The sequence below is a fragment of the Setaria italica genome, chromosome VIII (assembly GCF_000263155.2).
Source record: "Setaria italica strain Yugu1 chromosome VIII, Setaria_italica_v2.0, whole genome shotgun sequence".
Classification (NCBI taxonomy): Eukaryota; Viridiplantae; Streptophyta; class Magnoliopsida; order Poales; family Poaceae; genus Setaria; species Setaria italica.
This window is the reverse complement of record NC_028457.1, coordinates 40,368,346-40,394,636: the sequence shown is the minus strand read 5'-3', so window position 1 is coordinate 40,394,636 and position 26,291 is coordinate 40,368,346. Positions and strand designations below refer to the sequence as shown.

Sequence of the window (26,291 nt, the reverse complement as noted above, 5' to 3'; positions counted from 1 at the left end):
GGGGGGGGGGGCGGGGGGTTGCATTGGATAATATCACCAAAAGGAATGAAGTTGCAGAAATGGAATACTCTGATTAATCAGTGCAACTTTAATGCTTAGTCACTCCCAGAATTGAGGGAAATGACAACAGTCTGATGCTACAACAGAAACAGAAGTTCATAAGGCAGATAATTTTCAGGCATTAAGCCTTCAAACCATGAAAGGTCAAACATGTAATCCATAAAACTGCCTGTCAGCTACAGGGTTTTAAATTTTGGTGTACATTATTACAACTCTGCAAATATCCAGAACTATATATCTACAAACTATGTAGCTCCTCTAATCATCTACTTATACCTTACAAGTTTCAGTACTCGAACCCCCTAGAAATGGACGTCCACCAAACCACAGGTGCTGGATCGTGGTTTAAACATAGACCATATATCAACTACCAATACCACCTAGTCAGATTCTGGAATTTGGTGGAGCGACACACTAAAAGAGGGGCTTATTATCCTCAGCCGTCCATGATGACATGGCATAGAGTACCCGTCCCTTCCATCCCAGCAGCAACCAACGGTTATCCTCATCGATGAGAAAGTCTCTGTGATAATAGTTCTTGACCTTGTCCCTGGAAACCTTGGCGGCCTCTGAATCCAATGGTAGCTGCCTCAGCCCAGCCCGGTGGTTCCGCACTAGCCATTGCTTATAAGTTTCAGGGCGTTCCACCCGGTCTGCACCCTCACAAGCAATCACATTCAGGGCAGACCTCCCAATGACATCCCGCTCAATCAGCAGCCGTTCATCATTGTCCCTGGGGATGGTCGCATCAAGCATGTCGAATTGCGCTGAGTAAAAGAACAGTGCCTCCCGGAACCGTGTCAAAAAGAATGGAGCACCAAATGTGCCATTTACCACAGAATGGATGAACACGTTGGGCCGCATCTCCCGGATGTTGTTGAGGACCATATCTCTAGGGCTTGGGCTGTCCACCAAAACACTCTCATCCATCAAGTTGCCCCAAAAGCACTCGCTGTTGACAACAAGCACCTCTTCCGGGTCAATATTGAGGTCCTTAGCACGGACGGTCTCCCATTGTGCTAAAATAGCGTTGAACTTGAATGGCACACCTAACTCACGGGCACAGTTACTGAGGCGGTGACCTGTTTCCTCTATCTGGTGGGCTGGGCGGAACCCAGGCTGTGGGACAGCAATTGCGGTGACCCTCACCTCTGGTGGTCCACCTTTCCTCTTTGCCAGTGTATAGAGCAAACCTGGATATTGGAATCCATGTTGCACACCATACTCCACGATGTGCAACTTGCTCCTCCCTGCCACAGCATTACAGATTGTCGCGGTGGAGAACGTGAATTTCACCTTCATGTAACAGCAGGCTACCATGTACAGCTTGTATGCCTTGAGGAAATCCACAACCGAGGTGCGCTGCGCCACGAGCGACTGGTACACCTGGCTCCCTGTGCCTGCAAGTCGTGCCTCCAGTCCCTCTGCGAAACAATGGGCCAGCCTCTGTGTGGCGTCCCCCTTCGGGGATGAGTGCTGCTTGATCTGCCTCAGCAGCTCGATCCCACTTCGGCGATCGCCGGTTGCCACCGATTGTGCGCAATGGATGAGCATGGTACGCAGGTCAACAACCTCGTCTGCACGCTGCCTCCCCCTCGCTCCCTTCTTCCCACTCACCTTCCTCGCACTCTTCTCAGACTCGCTATCCATGGCAATGCGCAGGTCGCTCATGCGCTTCATGAATTCCTCATAGTTTAATGACATTATTTCGCTGTACAGCTCACTGGCGCCAGTTTCTTCCTGTTCCGGCATCATCAGCTTGCTGCTTCTGCCTGTCTCGGCCTCCAAATCCTCTTGGGTGTAGCGGTTCTTGCGGCCCCTGCCATTAGTGGTTCCTCCTCCAAACAGTAACATCCCATCCACCACCTCCTCCTCCTTCACTCGGGCAGCAGTAAAGCCAGTGACCGGCTTGCTGTCTGTAGATTGCCCGGAGTTGGCCTCGAGATCCATGAGGAGGCTGTTGTTGGTGGGCAAGAACTTCTTGGCCTCCTCCATGCCTTTGAGGAATGCCATGTTGAGCATGTCCATGTTTTCCCCATTCTGAGCGCCGAAGAATGCCGAGGCCAGCGCGGCGTGGTCAGTGTCGGCAGCGGGCAAGGCGGTGGCGTTTGCCGTCTTGGTCTCCTGCTCATCCGCAGGCAAACTCCGGATGCCCGCGCCGCCGCCGGCGTTCTGGGCGGCGAAAGAATCGCGCTGCCGCTGGGATCCGTCACCGGCGGCGTTCTGGGCGGCGAGGGAAGCGCGCGGCCGCTGGGATTCGCCACTGCCGGCATTCTGGGTGGCGAGGGAGGCCCCCTGCCGTTGGCCTCCGCCGCCGCCGCCGGTATCCAAGACGGGCGGGCTCTGGTGGAACCCGGCGGTGGCGCCCTCCTGTCGCCCCTGCAGCAAGAGGGCGTCGACATCGTCGGCGGTGAAGTCGTCGAGGCCCACCCCCATGTCCGGATATGGCGGGGAGCGGAGCAGCTGGGAGAGCTCGATTGAATCGTACGGCCAGGCGGGCTCGGCGGACGAGGGGGCGTCGGAGGAGGGCGGCGAGAGGGTGGAGTTGGCGGCGGTTCCCGAGGAGGTGGTGTTGGTGGCGGCGGAGTCGGACGAGGACGAGGCGGTGGTGTCGGAGAGGATCTGTGCGTATGGCTGCTGGGCGTTGAGGAGCGCGGGGTGGTCGGGGAACTGGTAGAAGAACTTGTCGTCGATGTCCTCCTCCATGAGCATCCTGGAGATGAAGGGGAGGACGAGGTCGTCGGAGGCGTCCGGGTCGTCGGCGTCGGGGCGGGGCGTCGGGGGCAGGTCGAGGAAGACGGAGGGGGAGAAGGGCTCGGGGGCGGCGAGGTAGGCCCCCTGGCCCAGGAACTCCTCCGGCGTGGCGGACATGGCGGCGGCGGCGGTAAAAAATCGGAGCTTTGGCTGATTTGCTTGCTGGGTGCGGGGAGAAATGGGATGGGGCGGGTGGGTAAAAGGGCAGGGAGAGAGCTTTGACGGAACTGCACGCCGGGGATGAGGGACACGGAGGGAAGGTTCCCGGAAGGCGACCCGGCGGCGACCGGATCAATCAGGTGGTCCGTGCCGTGCAGTACAGTGGAGGAGAGGAGAGCAAGGCGAAGCGCAACTGCGACTCTCTCTCTGCAGCAAAGCAAAATCCGTAGCGGCGCCGCCCTCGCCGTGTGTCTGGGCAGGGGAGGGGAGGCGCTTGGGCTCCCCGGAGCCGTCGGATTGCGCCTGTGACCTCACCGTCCGTCCATCGGCGTCGCCAAGGAGATCCTGCCCGGTTGACGGTTGACCCATCCAGTACCAACTACCGACGTGCTTCCTGTGCTGGTGTTGGTCCCGACTTTTTGTCACCAAACATGTCAACGGAATCGCGAACAATTTCATGATCTTCCAAAGAAAGGAAAACGAAAGCAAAGTTTTGCTGTTGCTTCACTAATCTGCTTTCAGTCAACGACTATTCTGGGATTAGCCATGTGATGTGAATGTGGTGATACAACTAGCTAGTGAAGGTTTTTTTTAAACGTAAAGTGGGCAGAGTTTTCAGAATTCCACGAAGGATATTACATTGTTACGCTCTAATTTCTGGTTATACATCATTGCCATCATTAAATTAATTAACAATCGGTGCTCCACATGCTCTCTGATGCATGCTAATTTCATCCTTGATCAGTTCGAAAACTGTAGCTTAATTCCTAAAAACTGCACTTGTTTCTTTCCCTCCACATGTTCCAACTCGTGTAAATTAGGATAGCAGCGAGCGCTCTCTTTTTTCCTTGCTCACCATCTGCAATGATAGTCGCCACCACTCTTGAAGACCAACATCCATCCATGGTAGTGGAACCAAGTTGTTTGACATGAGCTGTCAGATCTGCATTGCATATGGGTATTGGATGTAGAGGTGTTCAGCTGATTCAGGTGCCCCTTGGCAAAGAGCACATAGTGGGTTACATGGCTAATTCCTTGCTATCAATCTGTCAGCTGTAAGAATCTTACTTTGCGGTAGGAGCTAAGCGAAAAATCTGTGTTTTCCTTCCATCCGTGCCTTCCAAATTGCCTGAGCTTCAAAAGTACAGTAGGATCGTTTGAACTGGATTGCATAGGCTGACTTAGCACTATATTCACCATTTGGTGTCCATCTCCACACGGTGTCATTCGGAGTGTTGGTGAAATTGATACCCTGAATAAGGTCCTATAGATTCACAAATTAAAACATTTCATTCACAGTGGTCATTCTCCATAAACCTCTTGTCCAATTGTGATCAGCAACTTCCTTATGTACTTTCTTGTGTTTTTTTCAAGCCAGCTTGTATAAATTAGGGGCAAGATCTCCTGGGGCCTTGCCATCCAATCATGTTGAGTTTTAGAATTCAGCCTTGAGACCATTTCCAAAAGTTACAATTATACTGGCTCTGAATAACAGGAGCTTCAGTGCCCACCCATGGATGGTCAGGTCTTTTCATTAGAACCACAGCAACCTTAGCCTCCTTAAGACCCTACTAAATCGTTCTAGGTCAAGAGTACCCAATTCTCTAGTCTTCTTAAGGCTAATTACATTGGTCCATTTGATCGACAGTGCCCCGTCAATCTCGGTTGCCCCTTTCAGAGGAAGTTTCTTCTGATTTTGTCTAATTTTTTGATTGCCCATTTTGTCACTGTAAATCTCGTGAAGGTTCCGGTGGTTCATTATAGTCTGGGATGGAGGGAGAATAAGCCTGTTCGTCTGGACTTATAAACCGGCTGAAAAGCTGAAACGGCTGATTTGTTGTGAAAGAAAAATACTGTTTGGTGGCTGATAAGCTGAAGCGAACAGGTTGAATGACCTCATGTATGAGGTATAGTTTTCTTTTCATTTGCTTGCAGCGCAAGATCAGGGAAGGGCTAAAACAACAACCTAGGTGACAGATGTATGTATGGGAGATGGAAAGAGAATCCATGGGGCCATGGGTTTGATTCGATGAATTTGCTTAGGCCGCACGAGCATTGACTTGTGTCACCATTTGCAATTGCATTGGGTCCGTTCAATCAAGCTATTGGTCTTGATGACGCTGAGATTGGTTGCGTTTGCACACGCTGAGAGGTTGAGGTGACGCAGGAAGCAGCCAGCGGCGAGCTGGGGTCCAAAAGTCAAGCGCACAAAGTGTTGAAACGATCCCGTCCGATGCAGCAGGTGCGTGCGTATCCATCGGCTACGACCTGGAAAGTAAAAATTAATGAACCAATATTAATCATTAATTTGTTAGATAGAGTAGATAATATTATTCCCGACCGTATGCATGTGTAGCTTACCTAGGTGACATGTACTTAGTTTGACATGCTGCAGTTCAATCAACCTAGGACTCCAATTAACAACGTTACGTTCCTCTCCTCCGCTTATTATTATTATTATTATTATTATTATTATTATTATTATTATTATTATTGGGCTCGTCGGCTGGCTGCTTTGCAGCTGGCTGCTGCAGCAGAGAGCTGCTGCCTGCTGCAGCTTGCGTGCTACAGCTACTGCGACAGAGAGCCGAGCAGCAGCAGCCAGCCAAACACGCTGCCAGCCAAAAATTATTATTATTATTATTATTATTATTATTATTATTATTATATGAACTAAATGCCACGCGAAGCGATGAAACCACAGAGGGATGGATGGAGCGAGCGACTGGGTGCGGTGGTTGCAGCGGCTCACCCAGACGGGCCGGAGGTGAGGGAAAAAGGAACGCGCAGCCGAACCACCACCGGCCACCGGGACAAAGCAAAGCCTCCCCTGCTCACCAGTTTTCCTCCTGCTGCACGCCGCCTTTTCTTCTCCCAGCCGGCCGTCAACACGCCAACTCCCCTGCTCTCCTCTCCTCTCCTTTCTTCTCCTTCCTCCTCACGCTCGCCACCCACGCTTCCCTCCGTCCCCTGCTTCCAATCCTCTCCTCTTCCTCCGGCCGCCGCCGCCGCCTCTCCTCCTCCGATCCAACCGATCAACCAGCCGACCAATTAATCCCATGATGAAGCCTGGCGCCGGCGAGGAGGACGTGCAGGTGCTGGTGGAGCGCCCCTACTCCCACGAGAACCGCCGCCCCCCCGATCACCATCCCGTTCCCAGGCAGGGGCAACAACTTATCAGGGCGCGGCCCTACTACCGGCGGTGGTCGCCGTGGCTCGTGTCGGCCGCCACCGTCGCCTGCGTCGCCCTCTTCCTCGTCACCATGTACGTCAACGACTGCCCCAAGCACAACTCCAACTGCGCCGCCGGCTTCCTCGGACGGTTCGCCTTCCAGCCGCTCAAGGAGAACCCGCTCCTCGGGCCCTCATCCGCAACGTACGTTTACTTACTCTTGTTTTTTTTTTCTTCTGCTTTCCAATTCCATTTCAGTTCTTCCGGCCTCTGCTAGCCTGCTTGCAAGCAAAGCCATCAGGTTCCTTCATTCTTGGACAAGCAAAGCCTGGCTTCTAGATACATGAATGGATGGATGCTGTCGCCAAATTGTTCAGCAATTCCCTTCTTCTCCTGCTGCGGTTGCCACTATGATCACATTGACATTTCTAGAACAAAAAGAAAACCTTGCCCACACGTTTCGTTAGGAACCTACCGTTTTCTTCACTGACTGATGATGAACTTTCACCTTGAAAGCTGAAAGCGTGCAGTAGCCTTCCTTGCTATGCTGCTGAATTTGTAATTTGATGACTTTTCGGGTCACATCGCTATCGGAAACTGACGCTTTTGCTACTTCGTGAAAAATACAACCAAATATTTGAACTTATCAGAGTAGTTACTGCAACTGCAAGGTCAAAGAAGAGTAGGTGAACGGTGATGCCATTTGTGACTTCAAATTCAGGATTTCACTTTCAGCCCGTTTTTCAGAGGAATAAAAAATGATCTCGTTACCTATGCTAACAATTTGTTATTTTACATTCTTAAGTGGCACTACTAATTTGTTTGGATCACATAATAATACAGATATAGAGGCTAAAACAAAAATAACTTTCTTTTTTTTAAAAAAAAACTGAATGGCAGGTTGGTGAAGATGGGCGCTCTCCATGTGTACAAGGTCGTCCATGGCCGGCAAGGATGGCGTCTGATCACGTGCATGTGGCTTCACGCCGGAGTTGTTCATCTGCTCATCAACATGCTCTGCCTCGTGTTCATCGGCATACGGCTGGAGCAAGAATTCGGGTTCGGTAAGTACTTTTACTCTTCTTCTTCTTTTTTTTTTTTTTGCTGAAGAAAGAATTCCATGCAGCAGCAAGATAATCTTACTGAATCACAATGCGTGATGCTTGCAGCGCGGATCGGCCTGGTGTACCTGATCTCCGGGTTCGGCGGGAGCCTGATGTCCGCCCTGTTCATCCGGTCGAGCGTCGTCTCCGTGGGCGCGTCGGGTGCTCTGTTCGGCCTGATCGGGTCGATGCTGTCGGAGCTGATCACCAACTGGTCGCTCTACGCCAACAAGGCGGCCGCCCTGGCGTCGCTGGTGCTGGTGATCGCCGTCAACCTCGCCCTCGGCATCCTCCCCCACGTCGACAACTTCGCCCACATCGGCGGCCTCGTCTCCGGCTTCCTCCTCGGCTTCGTCTTCCTCGTCCGCCCCCAGTTCGCATGGCTCGACCACCAGAGAATGGTGGCGGCGGCGGCGGCTGCTGCTGCTGCTTCTGGTGGTGCTCCTCCTCCTCCTCCTCCAGCTGGTGCTGCTGGTGGTGCGGTGAAGCGCAAGCACAAGACGTACCAGTACGTGCTGTGGGCGGCCGCCGCCGTGCTGCTCGTCGTCGGGTTCGCGGTGGCGACCGTGCTGCTGTTCCGGGGTTACAACGCCAACGAGCACTGCTCCTGGTGCCGCTACCTCAGCTGCGTCCCCACCAAGCGCTGGAAGTGCGACTCGTCGCCGACCTAGTGTAGCACCACCACCGTGCAGGGGGGGAACACGCTGAGCCTCGTCTGCGAGGGGGGCAACGGCAGGAACCGGGCCTTCCTCATCCCCGGCGCCGGCGGCGCGTCACCGGACCGCAGGGACGACCTCTGCCGACAGCGTTGCACCTAGCATTGTTTGCCATTCTTTGCTGATGCCCTGTGTACCATACGTTTGTCATTCTTTTGTGTACATGATGAAGGAATAGATGCAGGGTTCATCCAGTACACCATTTGAGCATTGCCATCTCCATTCCATTCATTGGTGGTGCCTTGCACAACTCTGGTTATTTCTTCACATCCGTGACACGCTATCGAATAATTTCCACCTCCGAGTTCTCCTACGATTCCAGCTAAAGCTCTACTAAACAGTAACTCCACCTCTAAGTACTGGAGGAGCCGGAGCAATAAAATATTGCTCCTCCGGCTCCTTATTTTAGGTGATCCTGATAAGAAAGAAGGAAGCACAGGCTCAAAGCCCGTATCACCGTACACAGAGGACAGTGTTGTTACGGGGCCTACTAAAAAAAGCAAGGTGTATAGTAAGCCCATAAAGCCCATTTAAGGCAAGGAGGCCCAGACTAGTATATCCTTCGCCCCTTCTCCACCTCACGGGTCCTCTCCTGTTGCCCTAATCCCCTCCCTCCCGCATCTCCACCGGCTGCGGCGGCGGCGGCGGCGTCGACCGGCTCACCAGCGGTAACCCCCCTCTCCCTCTCACTCTTTCTCCCCTCTCTCGTCCGCGCTTCCCGGCGATTCCGCGCGCTCTAGGAACCAGGGTAGAAGCGCATGGCCTAGGGTTCCGCCCCTGTGATTCGAATGCTTCCCAACAGCGCCTCGCTCTTGATGCGGTTGATGGCCGGGCGTACTCGGCGTTAGCTGCCAGGAATCCGCTTTAATTTTTCAGCGGTCGCGTCGATCTATCCGTTTACCATGAATTGGCTCAATTGAGAGATGCGCGCACTGTAGCTCCTCAATCCACAACCTTAACTTATGTGCCCGAATCTTGATTTGTTCCTGATTCCTTCATTTCATGATGGTGATGCGTATACGCACCATCCTGGATTTGCTTCCTGCCCTTCATCTCCAAGAGCCGCGACAATGAATTCGCAATGCATATGTGCAGGTACCAGCAGCAATGGGGAGGTACAGCCCCGCGTACCATAGCCCTCCTAGGAGAGGACATGGTGGCAGGGGAAGAAGCCCGCCGCCAAGGAGAGGGTACGGCGGTGGCGGTGGCGGTGGCGGTGGCGGTGGCGGTGGCGGCGGCGGCGGCGGCGGCGGCGGCGGCCGTGGTGGGCGTGGCGGTGACCAAGGTTCTGTCAGCCTCCTGGTCCGCAACATCCCACTGAGATGCAGGTATGCACACTCTGGCCTTGTTGCCATCCTCCTTTCCGATTGTTTTTGGCGCGTTGCCTGTTAAATTGGCTCAGTACTAATGGTTCATTAACACACAACTTTGCAGGCCTGAGGAGCTCCGAGTTCCCTTTGAAAGGTTCGGTCCTGTGAGGGACGTGTACCTGCCAAGAGACTATCACACTGGGTAAGTGTTAAATGGAGCCACAAGGCTTGTATATGGTTGGTTTACGTGCCATCCTTATTCTATCCGTTACGTCTGCATGCGATGATCGGATATCAATATTTAAACATGTCGAAACGCTTGGGGGCAAAAGCACGTGCGAGTTTAAACCTCCTTTTTTTCTTCTTCTTGCTGTAGCTTTTATATACAGCTAATATAAGGTGTTGCTGCTGCTGCTTTTTAATTTAAGAGCTAAGATGTTTGGGTTGTTATAACCTCCTCATACAGAAATTCGATTGTTGATGTCTGCATGAATCCAAACATTTTCCCGGGTTGTAGAGTTTGCTGGACATGTACTCTCAGTCATAGGCTCACTTGCCACAAATGTTCAATGAAGTGCCAATCTGTGAGTAAATTGTCCTAGTTTAACAATTTTGCATAAAAAGACTCTGAACTACCCTTTTATTCTTGTTTGTATAAGCACATGTTGCAAAATTTATAAATCATAGGATAACTTAATGCAAAACCTGTAGGAGTACGCCTAGTAACTCCTGGAAGTCTTCAACTTTGAAATGGATTTCCTGTACAGGATATATTTACTTTATATATGATGCTACTTTCTTCTGGTACGAATTACTCTCTTGAATATATTCCCAGGATTGTATTTGGTTGAAGTAAATACAAGCCCTGAACAGTCCTAATCGTTCATTTGCTTGGTGAGATAGAGTATTGTGCGAATGAAGTTCTCTTATCAAGACAAGGTTCAATTTGTCGACAAAATTAATTTCATCAAGACAAGAGGGTTTAACCGTGTCTTCCATGGGAAGATATAATGAAGAGAAGTTGGTTTCAAGCACTTTCATGACTTTTCAAACGCTTGAAGAACTTGAAGCGAATCATTTTATGAAGATGCACACAAGAAAATTTGGGTCTAAGATGAGCCTGGGCTCCTAACCGCTTTTTGAGAGGCTTGCTACCATTTGATGAACATGTTTGTAAGTTGTTAGCTGTGCTTCATGGATAATTGTAGAGGATCCACTGATACTATGAAACTGTGGTGGTAACTCGTGGGGCACATGCTATCATGATCAATATGTGCTATATTCTTTGTTTACCATGCCATACTATGTGAATTTTACTCATCAAAGCCTTTTTTTCATCATTTAGGGAGCCAAGGGGGTTTGGATTCGTGGAGTTTGTTGATGCTTATGATGCTTCTGAGGCGCAATACCACATGAACCGCCAGATGTTTTCTGGGCGTGAGATCACTGTTGTTCTTGCTGCGGATACACGGAAAAGGCCTGAGGACATGCGTAGACGAATGGGGCCAAGGTATGCCATTACACATTGCTGTTTAGTAAGCTCCCATCTGTGTTTCATTTGAGATGACTTGAGTGGTATCTCTGCAGAGGGTATTCTGATCATGAAGGGCGTCGACCTTCTCGCCGTGGTAATCTAAGTTACTATTTCCAGATGTTGTGCTTATTGAGTTATTGTGTGTCCTGTTATATGCGCTGCACATCTGACTGCTAGTCTAGTTTACATCACCATTATCCTATTTATAGGAAAGATGCCTTGTCCATGCTTAGCTGTTGCTGTTTGATTAATTCTGAAGTTCAGGAAGACTATAGGTTTGGTTGTAATCCATTAAATATCATTCTTGATGAATCATGCGATGCTGTTCTATCATGTCCAGGATTTTATTTCCATCTTTGAAGACTGCACCTGCTTGCAGCAAAATGTGTTGTTGACAATTGATATGATCTTGGATGCCGTTTTGAACACCATGATTTCCTCTGCTGACAAGTTGCTATGTCTGGTGCAGGTCGGTCTCGTTCTCGTTCATACTCACGTTCACGTTCTCCGCGCCCCCGTGGCCGTGCTAGATCCCGGTACGTCAACTAACTAGTTTTTCTATGATGTTTTTGACCATGGTTTCCTGTGCAATAAGGTTGACGAAAATGATGCTACATACGCTGCAGGTCATACTCTCCAGCCCCCAGAAGGCGTGATGATTACTCTGCTTCCCCAGCACGGGCTAAGGAAGAGCACAGAAGGACATCGAAGCAGCCTAAAGAACATGATGGCGATAAGAAGCGGAGATCATATACACCTGAGGATAGGAATGATCGTCGTGGTGCAGACAATGGTCATGATGAGTAAGTTCTGTTCCTTCTCTGCTGCTGGATGTGTATGGGTTGATAGTCTAGTTATATGCAAGCAAAGTAAGGTTATGGTTATTGATGTTATTTTGCGAGCATCATTTTACCATCTGTATCATGCAACAGATTGAGCGTCATTACTTTAACCTTTATTTGTTAGAGAATTAATTAATGCACAGCTGTTAAACTGCATCATTTTTGAACTGTTGGGTGCCTTTTGAGCATGCGATGCTGGAAATCCCTGACTGTTTTCCAGTTATAATGCCAAAAAGAATGACAATCATATGAACCAACATGTTTGTGAACCCTAAACTGAGCTGTTTTAAGTCTTAACTCTACATATTGAGTCATGTAACTGAAGTAAGGTTATGGGTTAATCTAGGGGCACAATTATTGATCTGGATCAGTTTTACCTTGTATGTTTGGTTAAAATAGGTGAGGATATGGTTTATTTACATGGTGGTCCATATGAGTGTGATTCGATTTGGCATTTGTTTATGCACGGCGGTAGTAACATTGTAAATGTCTGACAGGAGGAGGAAGTCTCCAGTCGCAGCAGCAGAGGAGGACGAGGAGCCCCGCGGCGGTCGCCGCAGGTCGCCCCGCCCATCAGTGTCGCCTCCAGGGTCACGGTCCAGGTCGGCGTCGCCTGCCAGTAGCGGCTAATGTGAAACGGGTTTGATGTGCCGCCGATAGAAAGTGGCGGTCGAAAGTGTGTCGCTTCATCTGTGTGATGTTGGTTGAAGGTTAGCTGGTAGAAGCTTGTTATGTTTTGACGGGGAGAAGATTGAAAGGTACGACGAGCGGCAAGAAGGATGGAAGGTTTGAAAGGCGGGGTATTGGCAAGAGACGGTTACCAAGTAGTACTGGTGTTGGTACTTTTGTTGTTGAGGGACTTGAGTTGTGATGACCCTAGCTATTTGGTGTTTGAAGTTGATTTGGCATTTGAATTCATGTGTTGCTATTGGCTGGCTGCCGCGCGATTGTGATCCACCAGTAGCGTAGCAAGGAGGGCATGTGTGCGGGCAGGATGTGGATGGACGAAGCAGGGACGCCAAGCCTACGCGCTGCCACTCTGTTTCGTTACTAGGCGCTGGTGGAAGGGGACGCGGCTTGGACATCGCAGGCGCCTTGCTGTTGCCTCCTTTCATCCTCTGCAGCAAGTCCCTTGCCTACGCGTGCGCCTTGTCGGTCGGGCGGGCGGGCCCAGCTACGCACCCCACGCGGCAGCTCCCAAATTCTGACTCAACCAAAGAGGTCAACGAAAGCAGCAGGCAGGAAGAGAGCATGACACCTAGCAGGATCGTACACAATTCACGCCACACGTGAACGAACACGCCCTCACGGGTCACACAACTCAAGAGTGGGTTACACTTGGCAAATTTGGGAGGTGCCAAATTACTATTATAGCACTGTAGCACACTGTAGCGTTTCGTTTGTATTTGTGAATTATTATCCAAATATTGACTAATTAGGTTTAAAAGATTCGTCTCGCAAAGTACAATAAAACTGTGCAATTAGTTTTTAATTTCGTCTACATTTAGTACTCCATGCATGTACCGCAAGTTTGATGTGATGGGAAATCTTCTTTTTGCATAGTGTCAAAGTTGGGAGTTGGGGGTGAAGTAAACAAGGGGTAGAGCTCTTGTAGGATTATTGGCTCCACCACCTTTTCGTTTGTCTTTTTTCGCCTGGCTGCTTGGGAGTTGGGACCCTCCTTTTTCCTAAAAAAAAAAAATTCTTCCAGCTCAAAGTTCTCGTATGTGTTATGCCCTATACTATTTCTTTACGATAATTGCTTGCCAAAAGGATTTATGCCTGGTGTTATATTACAAGGCTCCTCGAGATGCACACCATCCAATTATTTTTGGAGCAAACCAAACCAAATCCCCCCCAAAAAAAGTGCCTTTTCCTTTGCACCTTTCTCAAAAGAGGGTCGTTCCATATTTTCCGGGAAACATTTGAATTTGCCAAAGCAACGATGCATTCTCCTCGTTGCCCCTGTACGTTTTATTTTGTCCTCACTTACCGACATTACAAGTATCTTGCATGAGCAACTCACTTGCGTTCTTTTGTCAGAAACTTTTGTGTCTCTGTTTTTTTTTAAAAAAAACTTTGCCTCTCTTTTGACAAAGTAGAAATGGGATGTGGAAGTAAAATATGCATGAACCGTTACTTAACAAAAGAAAAAAAAACGGCGACTTTAAAAAACACCACTACACGTTATATTTCTCCCCGTTTCTCATTGATTTCCTATCAAACTTTGTTTCTCTCACAGCTCACGCGTCCACCACAACAAACCAGTATGGGCACCTTTCATGCACGTTGGGGCACATGGAACAAATTCCTTGCATGTTTTCGTCCTGCAAAACTTTGGCTCCTCTTTTCAAAAGGGCTTGGAATAATAATAATAATAATTCAAACCAGAATAAAATCTTCAAATCGCAAACACCACTAATTACATTTCACACGGCTCACACATGTAACATTGCATTTTGTCTCTCTTGTTCTCACTTGGCACCAATTCCACCTGTTATGTTAATTCCACCAAAGCATATAGTAGAACCAGGGTTGGGTGTACCAAATCCTAATCAACATCTGCGAGGCGCTCAAGACATTCAGCTCTTGCAGCTGTGCGATCTCAAGGAGGAGGACGATGTTGGGAAGGGAGCCGTCATTGTAATAGTTGAGGAGATGAGGGCGTTGGAGGGAGGATGGAGCGCCAGCGGATGCGGCGGAGGGGCGGGATGTGAAGCAGATAAAGAGCTCCGTGCCATCACCACATGTTCGATGAAATGCTAGAGGGGGAGAGGAAGATGAGAGGGTTGCGAGAGAAGATGCATAGTAGACTTGTGGAAACAAGTTTATGGACTAAAAATGCACTTTAGGATTCTATGTTTTTATGGGTAGAGTGGTTATCTTTTGGGTGCTACAAGACCAAATTTTTTTGAAAAAAGATAGTTGTAGTATCGAGACTGTAATAAAAATGAATAAAAAAAATGCAAAAAGAAAAGAAAAGAGGGTGCAGTGGAAGCGCCCTGGAAACCGCCAGGTCGCCATAATTACAGGGATATGGCGCCATTAAAAATAGGAAGGCGCCGTCCTGTCCTCCTCGAGCCCTCCCTCCCAGAGGTTTCAAAAAGACACCTGCAAGCAACGGCTGGTTGAGTTGCCAATCAATCCACTCCCTTCCAAATCCACTCCCCTCCCGATGCTCCCGCTCCTCCTCCACCTCCTGCTCGCCGCCGCCGCCTCCCATGGCGCGGCGGCGCAGGGCGGCGGCCTCCCGTCGTTCCCCATCGGCGTGAACTACGGCGCCAACGCCGACAACCTCCCCTCCCCGGCCGCCGTGGCCACCTTCCTCGCCACCAAGACCACCATCAACCGCGTGAAGCTCTTCGACGCCAACCCGGCCTTCCTCGACGCCTTCGCCGCCAACGCCCCCTCCATCTCCATCGCCGTCTCCATCCCCAACTCCGCGCTCCCTTCCTTCGCCGACAAGGCCACGGGCCTCGACGCCGCCCGGGGCTGGGTCCGCGACAACCTCGCCGCCCACGTCGCCAACGGCGCCAACGTCACGCTCCTCCTCGCCGGGAACGAGATCCTCGGCCCCGTCGTCGTCCCCGACCTCGTCGTCGCGCTCCTCCCCGCCATGCGCCGCCTCAGCCAGGCCCTGCAGCTCGAGAAGCTGCCCCAGGTGCGCGTCACCACGCCGCACTACCTCGGCATCCTCGCGCCCTCCGACGGGATCCCCTCCAACGCCCGGTTCCGCCCCGGATTCGACAACAAGGTCCTCGCACCCATGCTCAAGTTCCACAACGACACCGGGTCGCCGCTCATGGTGAACGCCTACCCCTACTTCAGCTACAACGCGCAGAACCTCAACTACGCCATCTTCCGCCCCAACGCCGGCATCTACGACCCCGCCACCAAGCTCAACTACACCAGCATGTTCGACGCCCAGATGGACGCCATCTACACCGCCATGAAGAAGCTCGGATACGGCGACGTGCAGATCGCCGTCGGCGAGGCGGGCTGGCCCACGCAGGCCGAGGCTGGCCAGGTCGGCGTCGGGCCGGAGGAGGCCAGGGACTTCAACGCTGGCATGATTCGCGTCTGCAGCGGCGGCAAGGGGACGCCGGCCATGCCGGGGAGGACATTCGAGACCTACATCTTCTCCCTGTTCGACGAGAATCAGAAGCCCGGGCCGATTGCGGAGAGGAACTTCGGCATCTTCAACACGGATTTCACCCCCAAATACGACATCGGACTCCTCCGCCAAGGATCGGTCAGTTGATCTCTCTATCTCTGCTCTTATAAAAAATCAATTTTGTCCCCAAATCTGAGTGCTTTACTTTGCCAATCTCGTTGGAATTGGAATTGGGGGGGAATTGTTATTGAAATCTGCAATCAATTTACTTGCAAGAGTCACAAACTTAACCCGGTGCCAAACATTGACTATGCCTCTGAAAAGAATAGCAAATAAAAGGGGGAAATGGGACGCGGTTTCAGTAGCCGTGTCAAAACGCCGCGTTTTCCAATTCGAGGATGTCTTCAGGAGTTCAGAGGTTCACATTAGTAGTGTCAAAGATAGCATTTTTTTTAAGAAAACCAGTGGCAGTGGCTAATATCCTATTCTCCTCTCCCGTGGCATGCGACCGTTTCAGACTGTTGAAAGCAAACCCAACTTTTTCCTGACACAGAAATGTCACAGCAAGTAGCAATAGATCTTGCACATATTATTTGCGTGATGCTTTTGCTTCTCTGCTACCTAGTGTTCCTTGTTGATGGATCATCGGTATATCCTTTGCTCGTGTCACTCAAACAAGCCATGCCGATAGACTTTTGTTCACGGACTGCTGATGGAGGCTGGTCCTCCATCTCAGCTGGATTGTTTTGTTTGGTTCACGCTGAATTATCAGGGGTGTAGTCACGCACACTGGACTGGACCGGTCTCTCTGGAAAGGGGTTGCTTTCGTTTCCAACTTTTCTTCTCCCATCTCCGTGATGGCATCTTGTTGTCAATGGATTAGTAGATTACAACATTGTTCTCCCATCATGGGTCCAGTGCTGGCATCCCATGTGCTCAGGCCTTGGACACGTCTCAATTTTTCTAGGCTTTGCTGCGGCTGCTCTGATTAGATCTGTATGCACACGTTGCTTGCAGTGTGTGATGAGATGCTACAGCTGCAAATCAGTTGCTAGCTGGCACAGGGCAATTCCCAGTTTTTTACAGGGTACTTGTTACCAGAGTAAAACTGAAAAAATCTAAGAAACTAGGGGTATTCTGGTGTCAGTTGTCTTGAAAATAAATACTGTCCCAATGTAGAAGGCTGGCTACAAGCTTGTGCATTGAATAAATTGGTTGAGGATGATTGCCGTTTCCAGTTGATTCTTGCTTTGGTTTGCTGCAAGGTTCTTAAGGATGCAAGGGTCCTGTGGCAAATTGATTTTTATAGGTTCTTGTTGCTTTCTAGATTGGACCACATGCAGCTTAATCCCATACACTGCAGATATATGGCTAGGGCCTGTGGAGTGAAGCATCGTTCTAGCTTAACAGGCCCTGACTTGGGTTGCATATATGAAACATAGGCATGCATGATCGTCATCCTTTGGTGTTACTTCTATTTCTTTAGCGAATCGCTTATAGTTTCTTGCATGCACCAAGTAGCTATCTTCAAGCAAAGGGAATTGGCATGAGATCCTTGATGTAGGCCTGGAAACTTGTTATATGGTTTAAGGGGGATGCCTACAGGATACTTCCAAATGAGGATTCATCAATAGGTGTTTGCCACCGACAAGTTAGGCATCTTTACAGATGCGGCTTTCCCTTTAGGTTCCAATCATTCTAAATTCAAATGCTTGCATTGCCATTTCAATCTTTTGGATCTTGTAATCGTCTTTCCTGCTTGATCTGTATACTTGGTGCGCATCTGGTGTAGCTTCTCCAATTGCCCATCAGGGAACAAGCAGCCATTTCAAACTTGTTGCTTTTGCGGGTGCTTTAGGAAAGTGCATCACGTGGAGAAGATGGGGCTGTCTGTATTGTTTAGCATTCTGGTGGGACCTTTATTAGTGACTGACTCAAGAATCTTAGGTGGGCGATCAGGTTAGGCAGGCCATGTTTTGGCCTTTTGGGCGGTGCCAGTCCTGACTGCAGAGACCGTGTGTGTGTTTGTTTTCAAATGCTTAATCATGTACATGTACAGTCTTGTCAGGCTAAAGTTTTGTACAAATTCTAGCGTGCAATAGTGTACTGACTAAATGATTATATCCCAGCTGAAAGTTTCACTAATACTAGGAAAGCATTAGATTGAAGAAATGCTGCTTAACCTCATGCCTATACTTCTGTGCATCTACTCTGATGCTGAAAACTAATCTGACCTGAGCTATCTGGCACTATGTTTTGCTTACATTGCAGTCTGCATCTCCAAACCCTTCGCCGAATCCATCTCCCAAGCCAAGCCCGAACCCGTCACCGAACCCCTCACCCTCTGGCGGAGGGAAGTGGTGTGTGGCCAAGACCGGTGCAGATGTGACGACCCTGCAAAACAACATCAACTACGCCTGTGGTTATGTGGACTGTAAACCTATCCAGAGTGGCGGTGGGTGCTTCGACCCCAATAACGTGCAGTCCCATGCTTCATTTGTGATGAACGCGTACTACCAGGCCAATGGGCGCCACGACTACGACTGCGACTTCAAGGGCACCGGCATGGTCACCTCCAGTGACCCCAGTAAGTTCACGACGATCGATTGTTTCTGAATTTGACTCTGAATTGAAATTGATATACCATGCATTTGTGAATAATCTGAATTGCAGGCTACGGAAGTTGCAAATACGTCTCCTGACGGTACGCAGCAAGTCCAGGCAGCGCGGTGGCAGGGGCACCAGCCTCGAGTCCACATCATCCTCCAGGCTCGAGCCGCGGCAACGCTGGGAGGTTGATACTGCCGGGCTTGCGCCAAATACTTCTATACTCTTGTCTGACACTCATGCTTCTTGCTATCCATACCTACTAGTTCTTAGAAGATCCACCATTGTTATCCCTCAGCACGAGGGAGGTGTACTACCCCAGTTGGTTGTAGCTTGTGTTTAATAATCTGGTTTGGCCGTGCGGCGTATTTTTTTTCTTCTTGTGTAGTGAAGGAACAGTGATTTAACTTGATCATTCCATTCCATTCTATGTAGAAACAAAAATTCCGACCCATTTCATGTTTGGTTGAGGGGTTGGGTTCGATCTAGTTTTTTGTATGGTTGGAGAGGTTGAGAGGGGTAGAATGGATATCATTAGTTTTTTTATGGTTGGAGGGGTTGAGAGGGGTAGAATGGATATCATTTTAGCAGTGATTTAACTTATCATTCCATTCCATTCTATGTAGAAACACAAATTGCCGGAAATTAAGAGAGTGAAATGAGGCCTTCTTGTTTCAAATGAATCCCCAAGTAAACTTGCAATAGTAAAAGTGATTACAGCTTACAGGACTGTATTGATTGCAGATCCTTGCACAAGAAATTTTGTTTCATTTCAATGCATAATTCAACAAGGCTTCCTGCTTTTTTTTTTCTTCCTCAAGACCGTTTCCTGATGGGTATTCCCCATGCCACTACAACTGCAATCGCAAACCCTACTCCGAATCCAATCCCAGAAAAGAGGAACAGCATCACGTCCACAGGATTCTTCTTGGAATGATATGGCACCGCACTTTGCATTGTTCTGTTGATCATGCACTGGTTTGACAACGGAGTTCCGCACAGCCCGCTGTTCCCAAGAAATGAGCTATTGCTGAATGTCATGAAATGAGGTGACTCTGGTATGCTCCCCACCAGCTTGTTGTCTGACAAGTTGAGGGTTGTGAGGAAGTCCAGCGATGCTAGTTCACGAGGGATCTCTCCAGAGAGCTCATTGGAAGACAGGTCCAAAGCCTCCAACCATTTCAGATTACCCAACTTAGGAATCGGCCCTGTTAGGTAATTGTGCGACATGTTGAGACTGTTTAACTCAACAAGTTCCCCAATAGCCGCAGGGATGCTTCCCTGAAGATCATTGTTTGAGACATCAAGGAACCAAAGGACCCGAAATACCGTTTCCATTGTGAGGTCTGACCCTTTATATGTGAGTTCATTTGTAACTTCATATATTCGTGTTTCATCAGAATAAGACTGAGTTGTCAACGCAGGCAGTGCCAAGGCCCCAGCTTCGCCCATCATGAACGTCAGGTTCGTTAACCATTCCTCTGTCAGCGTGCCGGAGAAGTTGTTTGAGGCTAGATCCAGAATCATTATGCGTGGAAATTCACAACTATTTTTATCTTCTGCAGAAGGTCCCACTTGTCCAAAGAACTCATTAGATTTTAGCACAAGAACATAAAGCCTACCAAGTGTGCTCATCCAACATGGAAAAGAATCGCTGATCTGATTGTTTTGAATATCGAAGACCGCCAATTCAGAGCAAGCAGCTAGAGATCTAGGCAATTTTCCTTTGATGTCGTTGTCACCAAAGTCTAGCACCTCCAATGAGCAACTTTCATTTATGTTATGAGGCAGCTCTCCGTGAAGTCGATTCTTTTTCAGATTTATCACCCGCAATTCATTGGTACCCTCCATCAGGCAAGAAGGGATTGGACCAGTAAGGTTATTGTAAGAGAGATCAAGGATTTCTAGATTATTGACGCCACAAAAAGATGCTAGAACACTTCCCGAGAGGTTATTTCTGGAGGCCTTGAAAATGGAAATTTTAGTGGAAGAGTGAAGTGCTATGGATGAGAACATGTTACTTGAGTAATCAAGTTCTAACGCGCCTTGGCTGAGGTTTTGGGGTAAAGGCATTGGTCCTCGAAACATATTGGAACTAAGATCAAAACGGTCAATAGAAAAGGGAAGAGAGGTCTCTAGTCCAACAAAGCCGGTAAAGTAGTTGTGTGATAGGTTGAGATAATGAAAGTGAGAGCCTGACCAATTTTCCCACGCCCACTGAGGTATGGCTCCTCGGATTCGGTTCTGTGAAATATCAAGCCAGTTTGCACGACTACGACCTAGATACCTCAGCAATTTTGGTAATTTCTCCATGCCACATGACACTAAACCTAAGGACTTTATTCTTGGATACACAGGTGACCAAGTGATGTCCTCTCCATCTACTACAGACAAGTTGTTATTTGATAGACTTAATATGGACAGGTTTGGTAATCCCATGAATAATGAAAGTTGTACTGTTCCAGAAAAATTGTTGGACTGGAGGTTGAGGGTACTCAGTTGGGTTAAATTTGAGATAGATGAAGGAATGTTTCCATAGAATTTGGAATTAGATAGTGTTAGTTCTTTCAATTTCTTTAACCCTCCCACTGATGAAGGTATCGATCCAGAGAGGCCAGAATTGGAGAGTTTAAGGATCGTCAAGGAAGTTAGATTCGCAATCCATGGTGACATGGATCCTACAAGTCCAAATCCAGATAAGGCTAACAACTCCAAGGATCTGAGCTTACCAATTGAAGAGGGAAGGGTTCCAGAAAAACCACGTCCGTCTGAGCTTGAGATTCCAGCTTCAGCAAGGTCTAGTTCCTTGAGAGACTTGAGATTGCCAATGGAGCTTGGGATTTCACCTGAGAAGTTGGTACCCCGTAGAAGAAGATTCTCCAAACTGCTGCCAGCTGAAAACCTTGGCAAATTGCCAGAGAGATCCGTGTTACGACTAAGGTCAACCGTCACTAGCTTGGTCTGCCGTAAGATGATCGAGGGGAACCGTCCTTGAAGATCATTATCGCTTAGTTGGAGCACTCTCAAAGAGGGCAACTTTGCAAAGAAACCTGGGAATGGACCAGACAGCATGTTACGTCGTAGATCAAGTGTGGTAAGAGAGCCCAAGGCAGAAAACGAGCCACAGATGGGGCCAGAGAGAGAACAGGACTGCAAGCTAAGAACACCAAGGTTTGGAGTGTACTTGGCTAGAGCCCTGCACCACTCTGTCCCTTTGTCAGACAGGCGAGCAGAGTCAAGACGGAGCTCCCTCAAATTGCTGAGGTTTGCGATCAACGATTTGAGTTTTGGTGCTGTGAGTCCGGAGGTTGAATTGTTACTACAGTTATTCCGGTAAACGTTACCAGAGGAATCACCATCATGCAGTAAAAATGGGGTGGCGGAGAGGTCGATGGAGACTAAGTTGACGAGGCGTCCGATGTTTGCTGGAATCATGCCAGAGAAGTTTGCGTTGGAGAGGTTGAGATGGGTAAGCTGGGTGAGGCGCTGAAACCCAGTGGATGGGAGCTCCGACCCGCTGAAGTCGTTGTGGGCGAGGTTAAGATACCTGAGCGATGTCAGGTCGAAGATGGCGGGACCAAGGGCGGCGCTCAGCAAGCCGCGGCCGCCCAGGTCCAGGGAAGTGACGCCGCCATGGCCGTCGCCGCAGCCGACGCCGTCCCAGCCGCTGCAGCAGTCCGTGCCAGCCCTCCACGACGCAAAGGTGGTGATGGACGCCTTGGTGGTGGCGAAGGAGGAGCCTTTCAGCCGGAGCAGCGCCGCCGCCTGGCCGGGAAGACACGGCCGGGCAGCTGACGACGGGACTATGAGCTGATGAGCTTGTACGAGCAGCAGCAATGATCCTACAACTTGGAGCAGCACATCCTGTTTGTGCTCGTGATGGGTCATCATCTCGTATAGGTCTGTTTATCTCCAACCCGTAGTCGTACAACTCGTACTGTGGTATAGCTTTGTGATGTGCAGATTCACCATGCCCTCGCTTTATACACGCAGTGCTGGTATGTGTCTGCCGGGCCAATTAATGGAAGCTGATGAGACCCTTCAAAAGAAAAACCCTAAATGACTAGAACCATGTCAAATATGATTCGTTATTATAAGCTGAAAAAAGACACATGTGCTCTTGTCTTTTCACCGAAATTATAAGCTGAGCTTGTAGGTGCAGCAGCGAAATCCTACAACTAGGAGCAGCACAGGCTTGTGCTTGTGATGGGTCATCATCAATGATTTGTTATCTTATCTCCAACCGTGGCCTTAGTGTTGTAGCTTTATTCTAGTAGAATTCCCAGTTAGTTGGCGCGGTTGGTGCACGTGCGTGGACATCCTCATCACCATGCCTTCTTTCTTGCACACCCAGTGGTGATGCCTAGCTCTGTGGTAAAGTCAATCTCAGTGCACTATTTCATCGTATTCTTAGTAGTTACTTGTTAACTAAACCTGATGGCCACTTGTGCGACCCAAATGTGTATGGCAGATGGCAATGGTGTTCTTACATCTGAGATAGAGGTTCATGGCGTGCGAGAGGTAGCCGACGCCGGCGCCGGCGACGCCCTTGATGAGTGGCTGCCCACCGTCGTGTTCCCACCGGCCACCCCTCTTGGAGTAGATCACCGTCACGCCCTGAAGAAGAACCAGCTCATAACCTCAGCGAAATGCTCTCTGCCTACTTTGGTCACAAGATCGTAACAACTGTTACCTCTTTGGAAGATACCAGCGTGGTGTAGTGATCCCTGTGCTTGAAGCCGCTGCTGTGCTACCTGGGCATCGAACACGTTGAAGGCCTCCGGCATCTGGCACCATTTCAGTGTTTCACCGTGAGAATTCTACTGCAGTAGTCATTTTGAAGTTACCACACTGCAGTCTACAACAGTAACGAACACTGTTAACTAAGTAGTAATTTGGACCTTGAGCTTGTCTTTGGACTTGCCGCGCAGGGGAGGCATGGCGCAGGCCCCGGTGAAGAGCTGGTCGCCGAGCCTTGATCTCCGACGGCGACAGCGCCGACGACTCGTGCTGCTTCACGTACACCACGTCCTGCCCGTCCATGCTCAGCCCCACGACCACATGCGTCCCGGCCCGTACCTCTCGATGAACCTGCACAATCATACACCCATCGGATCGGATCAAGTCAGCCAGATAAGTGTCAGTGTCAGCGGCAGTTCAGAGTCTGAGAGCTACGCGTCTGGTCTCCATGGTTCAGCTCGTCAATGCCGAACCTGTCGGCATGTTCGATGCGAGTTCAGACTTGTTCAGATTCAACAATGACGGACAAACAAATTCGAGAAAAGGAAAAAAAAGGGAGATCTATCATCTATGTGTGCGTACAGGTCAGAACACGGTGCGTCATATGTGTGTACAGTGTGCAGCTACTCTATACCGCCCCTGCTCAATATGTGATAACTTTTATCGCTCTATGCAATTTTTCTACTCCAGCACGTATTGGGCTCCTCGTAAATGTCATGTTCTTCTCAAGCAACAAATAGCTTGAAAACTAAATAGATAGCTAAAAATTTAAAACTATTGACCTGATGCATGGATACGTGTATGATCTTTGCAGGGATATCCTTTTACCATAATATTAAAAGGAACATACTTATAAACAATGCCACGTGGCAGGTGATAATGGCTGCGGTCTATGAGGTTTGATAATGAGCAAGACTGTGTTTCCAACTCACAAACGAAATTTAGCTGAAGTGGTTGGAGTGCTTCTTTGCTAGTTGGTGGGTCAGGGTTCGATTCTTGTCCCCGTTCGCGGGCAGGGTGGGGGGCTTTTCCAGTTTCTCGTGCCTTGTTTAGTTGCCCGACTCAAAAAACAGATAGGATAAGGGAATGAACTCAGACTATAATGTTTTACAAGAATGATATGATGACAACAATACAAATGAGAAACTCCACATTTGTTTGGAAGAGTTTTTAAAACACAATATCACAAAAACATGTGTTAAAACAAGTGGCAAACAAAAAAATCAATTAACGTCTTTTTAGATGCCTTCTTATCCAATTAATGTTAGATATTATCTAACTCGTTCATTGGTCCAATCTAGGTTGAAGAAGGAAATCCAGAAGTTCTTATGAATCACAAGTCCTCAAGATCTGCTCGATTTGACGAGGCATCTCAGATGTGATTCTGGGAACGTACTATGCTACTATCTTATACGCTAGGCCTCTTATGTGCTAGCATTTAGTTTGATGCAAAGTGTGCCACCTCTGTTGAGCTTGTAAGATCAGCTTCAAAACTTACACTACTAACAAACAGCTAACAGAAGCTCGGGCCTGTTTGGCTCACTAGTGTTAAAGTTTAACACCTGTCACATCGGATGTTTGAATGCTAATTAGGAGTATTAAACATAGGCTAATTATAAAACTAATTGCACAGATGGAGTGTAATTCGCGAGACGAATCTATTAAGCCTAATTAGTACATGATTTGATAATGTGGTGCTACAGTAACCATTTGCTAATGATGGATTAATTAGGCTTAATAGATTCGTCTCGCGAATTAGCATAGGGTTCTGTAATTAGTTTTATAATTAGCTCATATTTAGTTCTCCTAATTAGCATCCGAACATTCGATGTGACACTGTTAAAGTTTAACACCTTGTATCCAAACACCCCCTTAGATATGCGATGTACAGAACACAAGCCAAGATTTTCAGATCCTCTAGATATTCGAATCACATGCTCTGGCACTAACAGAAGATCTGATCAGGCAATATGAATCACTATATCTGTACAGAACCTAAGATCTTGTGAAATGGATCCGCACCCTGTTTCTGGAAGAAGTGGCATTCAAGAAAACCTAATACACGTCTATTGACGATAGGCATTAAGATGTTTCAAACTGATCTAAACTTTGAATGAGGCAAATTACTCAAGGACACAAGAACCATCCTCATTCAAAGGGGCCAATTCACAACCGCAACTGGACCAGGTACCAAAATTAACCCAATTGACTGCACAAACTCCACAACTCCAGATTTCCCCCAGATGAATTCGTCCAGATTGTCAGATTGGATACACCAATTTACAATCTACACACGGGCACGGAAATGATTTAAATTTAGTCTACGAACCCAACAGAGAGACACACGGGAGTAGGTAGGTAGGGAGCACACCAGAACACCACGGCGGATCGGCGACGCATCCGGCGGTCAGGCGACGTAGACGTAGTCGTCGGGGTCGTCGTGGCGGTGGGGGGTCGACGGAGCAGATTACGTAGAGGACGCCGAGGTAGGCGAGGATGGTGAGCAGGACGCTGATCCAGAACTCCAACTGCACCATCAGGGTGGAGAGCAATGTTGCTCCGCTTCTCCAGATCTCCATCAACCGACCAAGTTGCCGCCGCAGGTCGGTCTCGTCTTGTTGCTTCACCCGCGCACATAGCCTCCACCGCGGTTCGCTGCAAGCAGCCAAATTTGACAACCCCTGGCCACCACCATAACTATGATTGCCTCCACATGGGCTTGGCAACACCCGTGTAGCTTGCCACGCGGCGAGATTGCCGTTGCTGCCCATGACCAATGGACCAACACTGCCTCAAGTCGAGTTGGATCTTTAGAGACGACGCCGGCGGCTCCCTCCGGCAGCCATGGCGGCCGCGCTTGACAAGGGATGAAGGAGGAGACGAAGGCCACCCCACCACCGCCGTCCTCGCAAGCCGCGCGGGCTTTCGGCGGTTGGCTTGAGCGGTGGGGAGGTGGAGGAAGGGGCAGCGCTGGCTAAGGTTGCGTCCGCCCGTATCGCTCACGTGGGGCTTATCTTGTGTAACTTTTACCCTCACATTACCTATATGCCTATAACATTTATATCTTTCATGGTAATGTATCGATATTTTTTAAGTAGTTGAACATTAAACATATGACAAATAATTAGCAATTTCTTTCTATAAAGATTTGATATTTGCTGCTGACGACGCAGAAAGATT

At 49.0% G+C, this 26,291-nt stretch overlaps 5 protein-coding genes across 7 annotated transcripts; 3 read left to right on the top strand and 2 right to left on the bottom strand.

The window, feature by feature from the left end:
- Nucleotides 1-171: 171 nt before the first annotated feature.
- LOC101770251 (scarecrow-like protein 34) lies at nucleotides 172-5,425 on the bottom strand. Its single transcript, XM_004980022.3, has one exon. It carries the CDS (start codon nucleotides 2,929-2,931, stop codon nucleotides 475-477), a length of 2,457 nt encoding a protein of 818 aa, XP_004980079.1. The 5' UTR covers nucleotides 2,932-5,425; the 3' UTR covers nucleotides 172-474.
- A 217-nt stretch (nucleotides 5,426-5,642) lies between these two features.
- LOC101769847 (RHOMBOID-like protein 2) lies at nucleotides 5,643-8,261 on the top strand. The gene is made up of 3 exons (XM_004980021.4): nucleotides 5,643-6,349; nucleotides 7,046-7,209; nucleotides 7,315-8,261. Exons 1-3 carry the CDS (start codon nucleotides 6,033-6,035, stop codon nucleotides 7,917-7,919), a joined length of 1,086 nt encoding a protein of 361 aa, XP_004980078.1. The 5' UTR covers nucleotides 5,643-6,032; the 3' UTR covers nucleotides 7,920-8,261.
- A 225-nt stretch (nucleotides 8,262-8,486) lies between these two features.
- LOC101769447 (serine/arginine-rich SC35-like splicing factor SCL30) lies at nucleotides 8,487-12,568 on the top strand. 2 transcript variants are annotated; one of them, XM_022829047.1, is made up of 9 exons: nucleotides 8,487-8,632; nucleotides 9,060-9,176; nucleotides 9,210-9,292; nucleotides 9,399-9,476; nucleotides 10,620-10,784; nucleotides 10,862-10,902; nucleotides 11,278-11,344; nucleotides 11,435-11,611; nucleotides 12,148-12,568. In XM_022829047.1, exons 2-9 carry the CDS (start codon nucleotides 9,072-9,074, stop codon nucleotides 12,278-12,280), a joined length of 849 nt encoding a protein of 282 aa, XP_022684782.1. In that variant the 5' UTR covers nucleotides 8,487-8,632; nucleotides 9,060-9,071; the 3' UTR covers nucleotides 12,281-12,568. The 2 variants fall into 2 exon arrangements, with proteins under 2 accessions (XP_022684782.1, XP_004980077.1); XM_004980020.4 differs by having other exon boundaries at nucleotides 9,060-9,292.
- A 2,157-nt stretch (nucleotides 12,569-14,725) lies between these two features.
- LOC101769042 (glucan endo-1,3-beta-glucosidase) lies at nucleotides 14,726-18,825 on the top strand. Its single transcript, XM_004980019.3, has 3 exons — nucleotides 14,726-15,902; nucleotides 18,036-18,351; nucleotides 18,438-18,825. The coding sequence occupies exons 1-3, from the start codon at nucleotides 14,826-14,828 to the stop codon at nucleotides 18,464-18,466; spliced, it is 1,422 nt and encodes a 473-aa protein (XP_004980076.1). The 5' UTR covers nucleotides 14,726-14,825; the 3' UTR covers nucleotides 18,467-18,825.
- A 345-nt stretch (nucleotides 18,826-19,170) lies between these two features.
- LOC101764570 (leucine-rich repeat receptor-like protein kinase PEPR2) lies at nucleotides 19,171-23,812 on the bottom strand. 2 transcript variants are annotated; one of them, XM_022829093.1, is made up of 2 exons: nucleotides 23,273-23,812; nucleotides 19,171-23,191 (listed from the first exon to the last, which is right to left on the bottom strand). In XM_022829093.1, exon 2 carries the CDS (start codon nucleotides 22,260-22,262, stop codon nucleotides 19,188-19,190), a length of 3,075 nt encoding a protein of 1,024 aa, XP_022684828.1. In that variant the 5' UTR covers nucleotides 22,263-23,191; nucleotides 23,273-23,812; the 3' UTR covers nucleotides 19,171-19,187. The 2 variants fall into 2 exon arrangements, with proteins under 2 accessions (XP_022684828.1, XP_022684827.1); XM_022829092.1 differs by having other exon boundaries at nucleotides 19,171-23,158.
- Nucleotides 23,813-26,291: the final 2,479 nt, after the last annotated feature.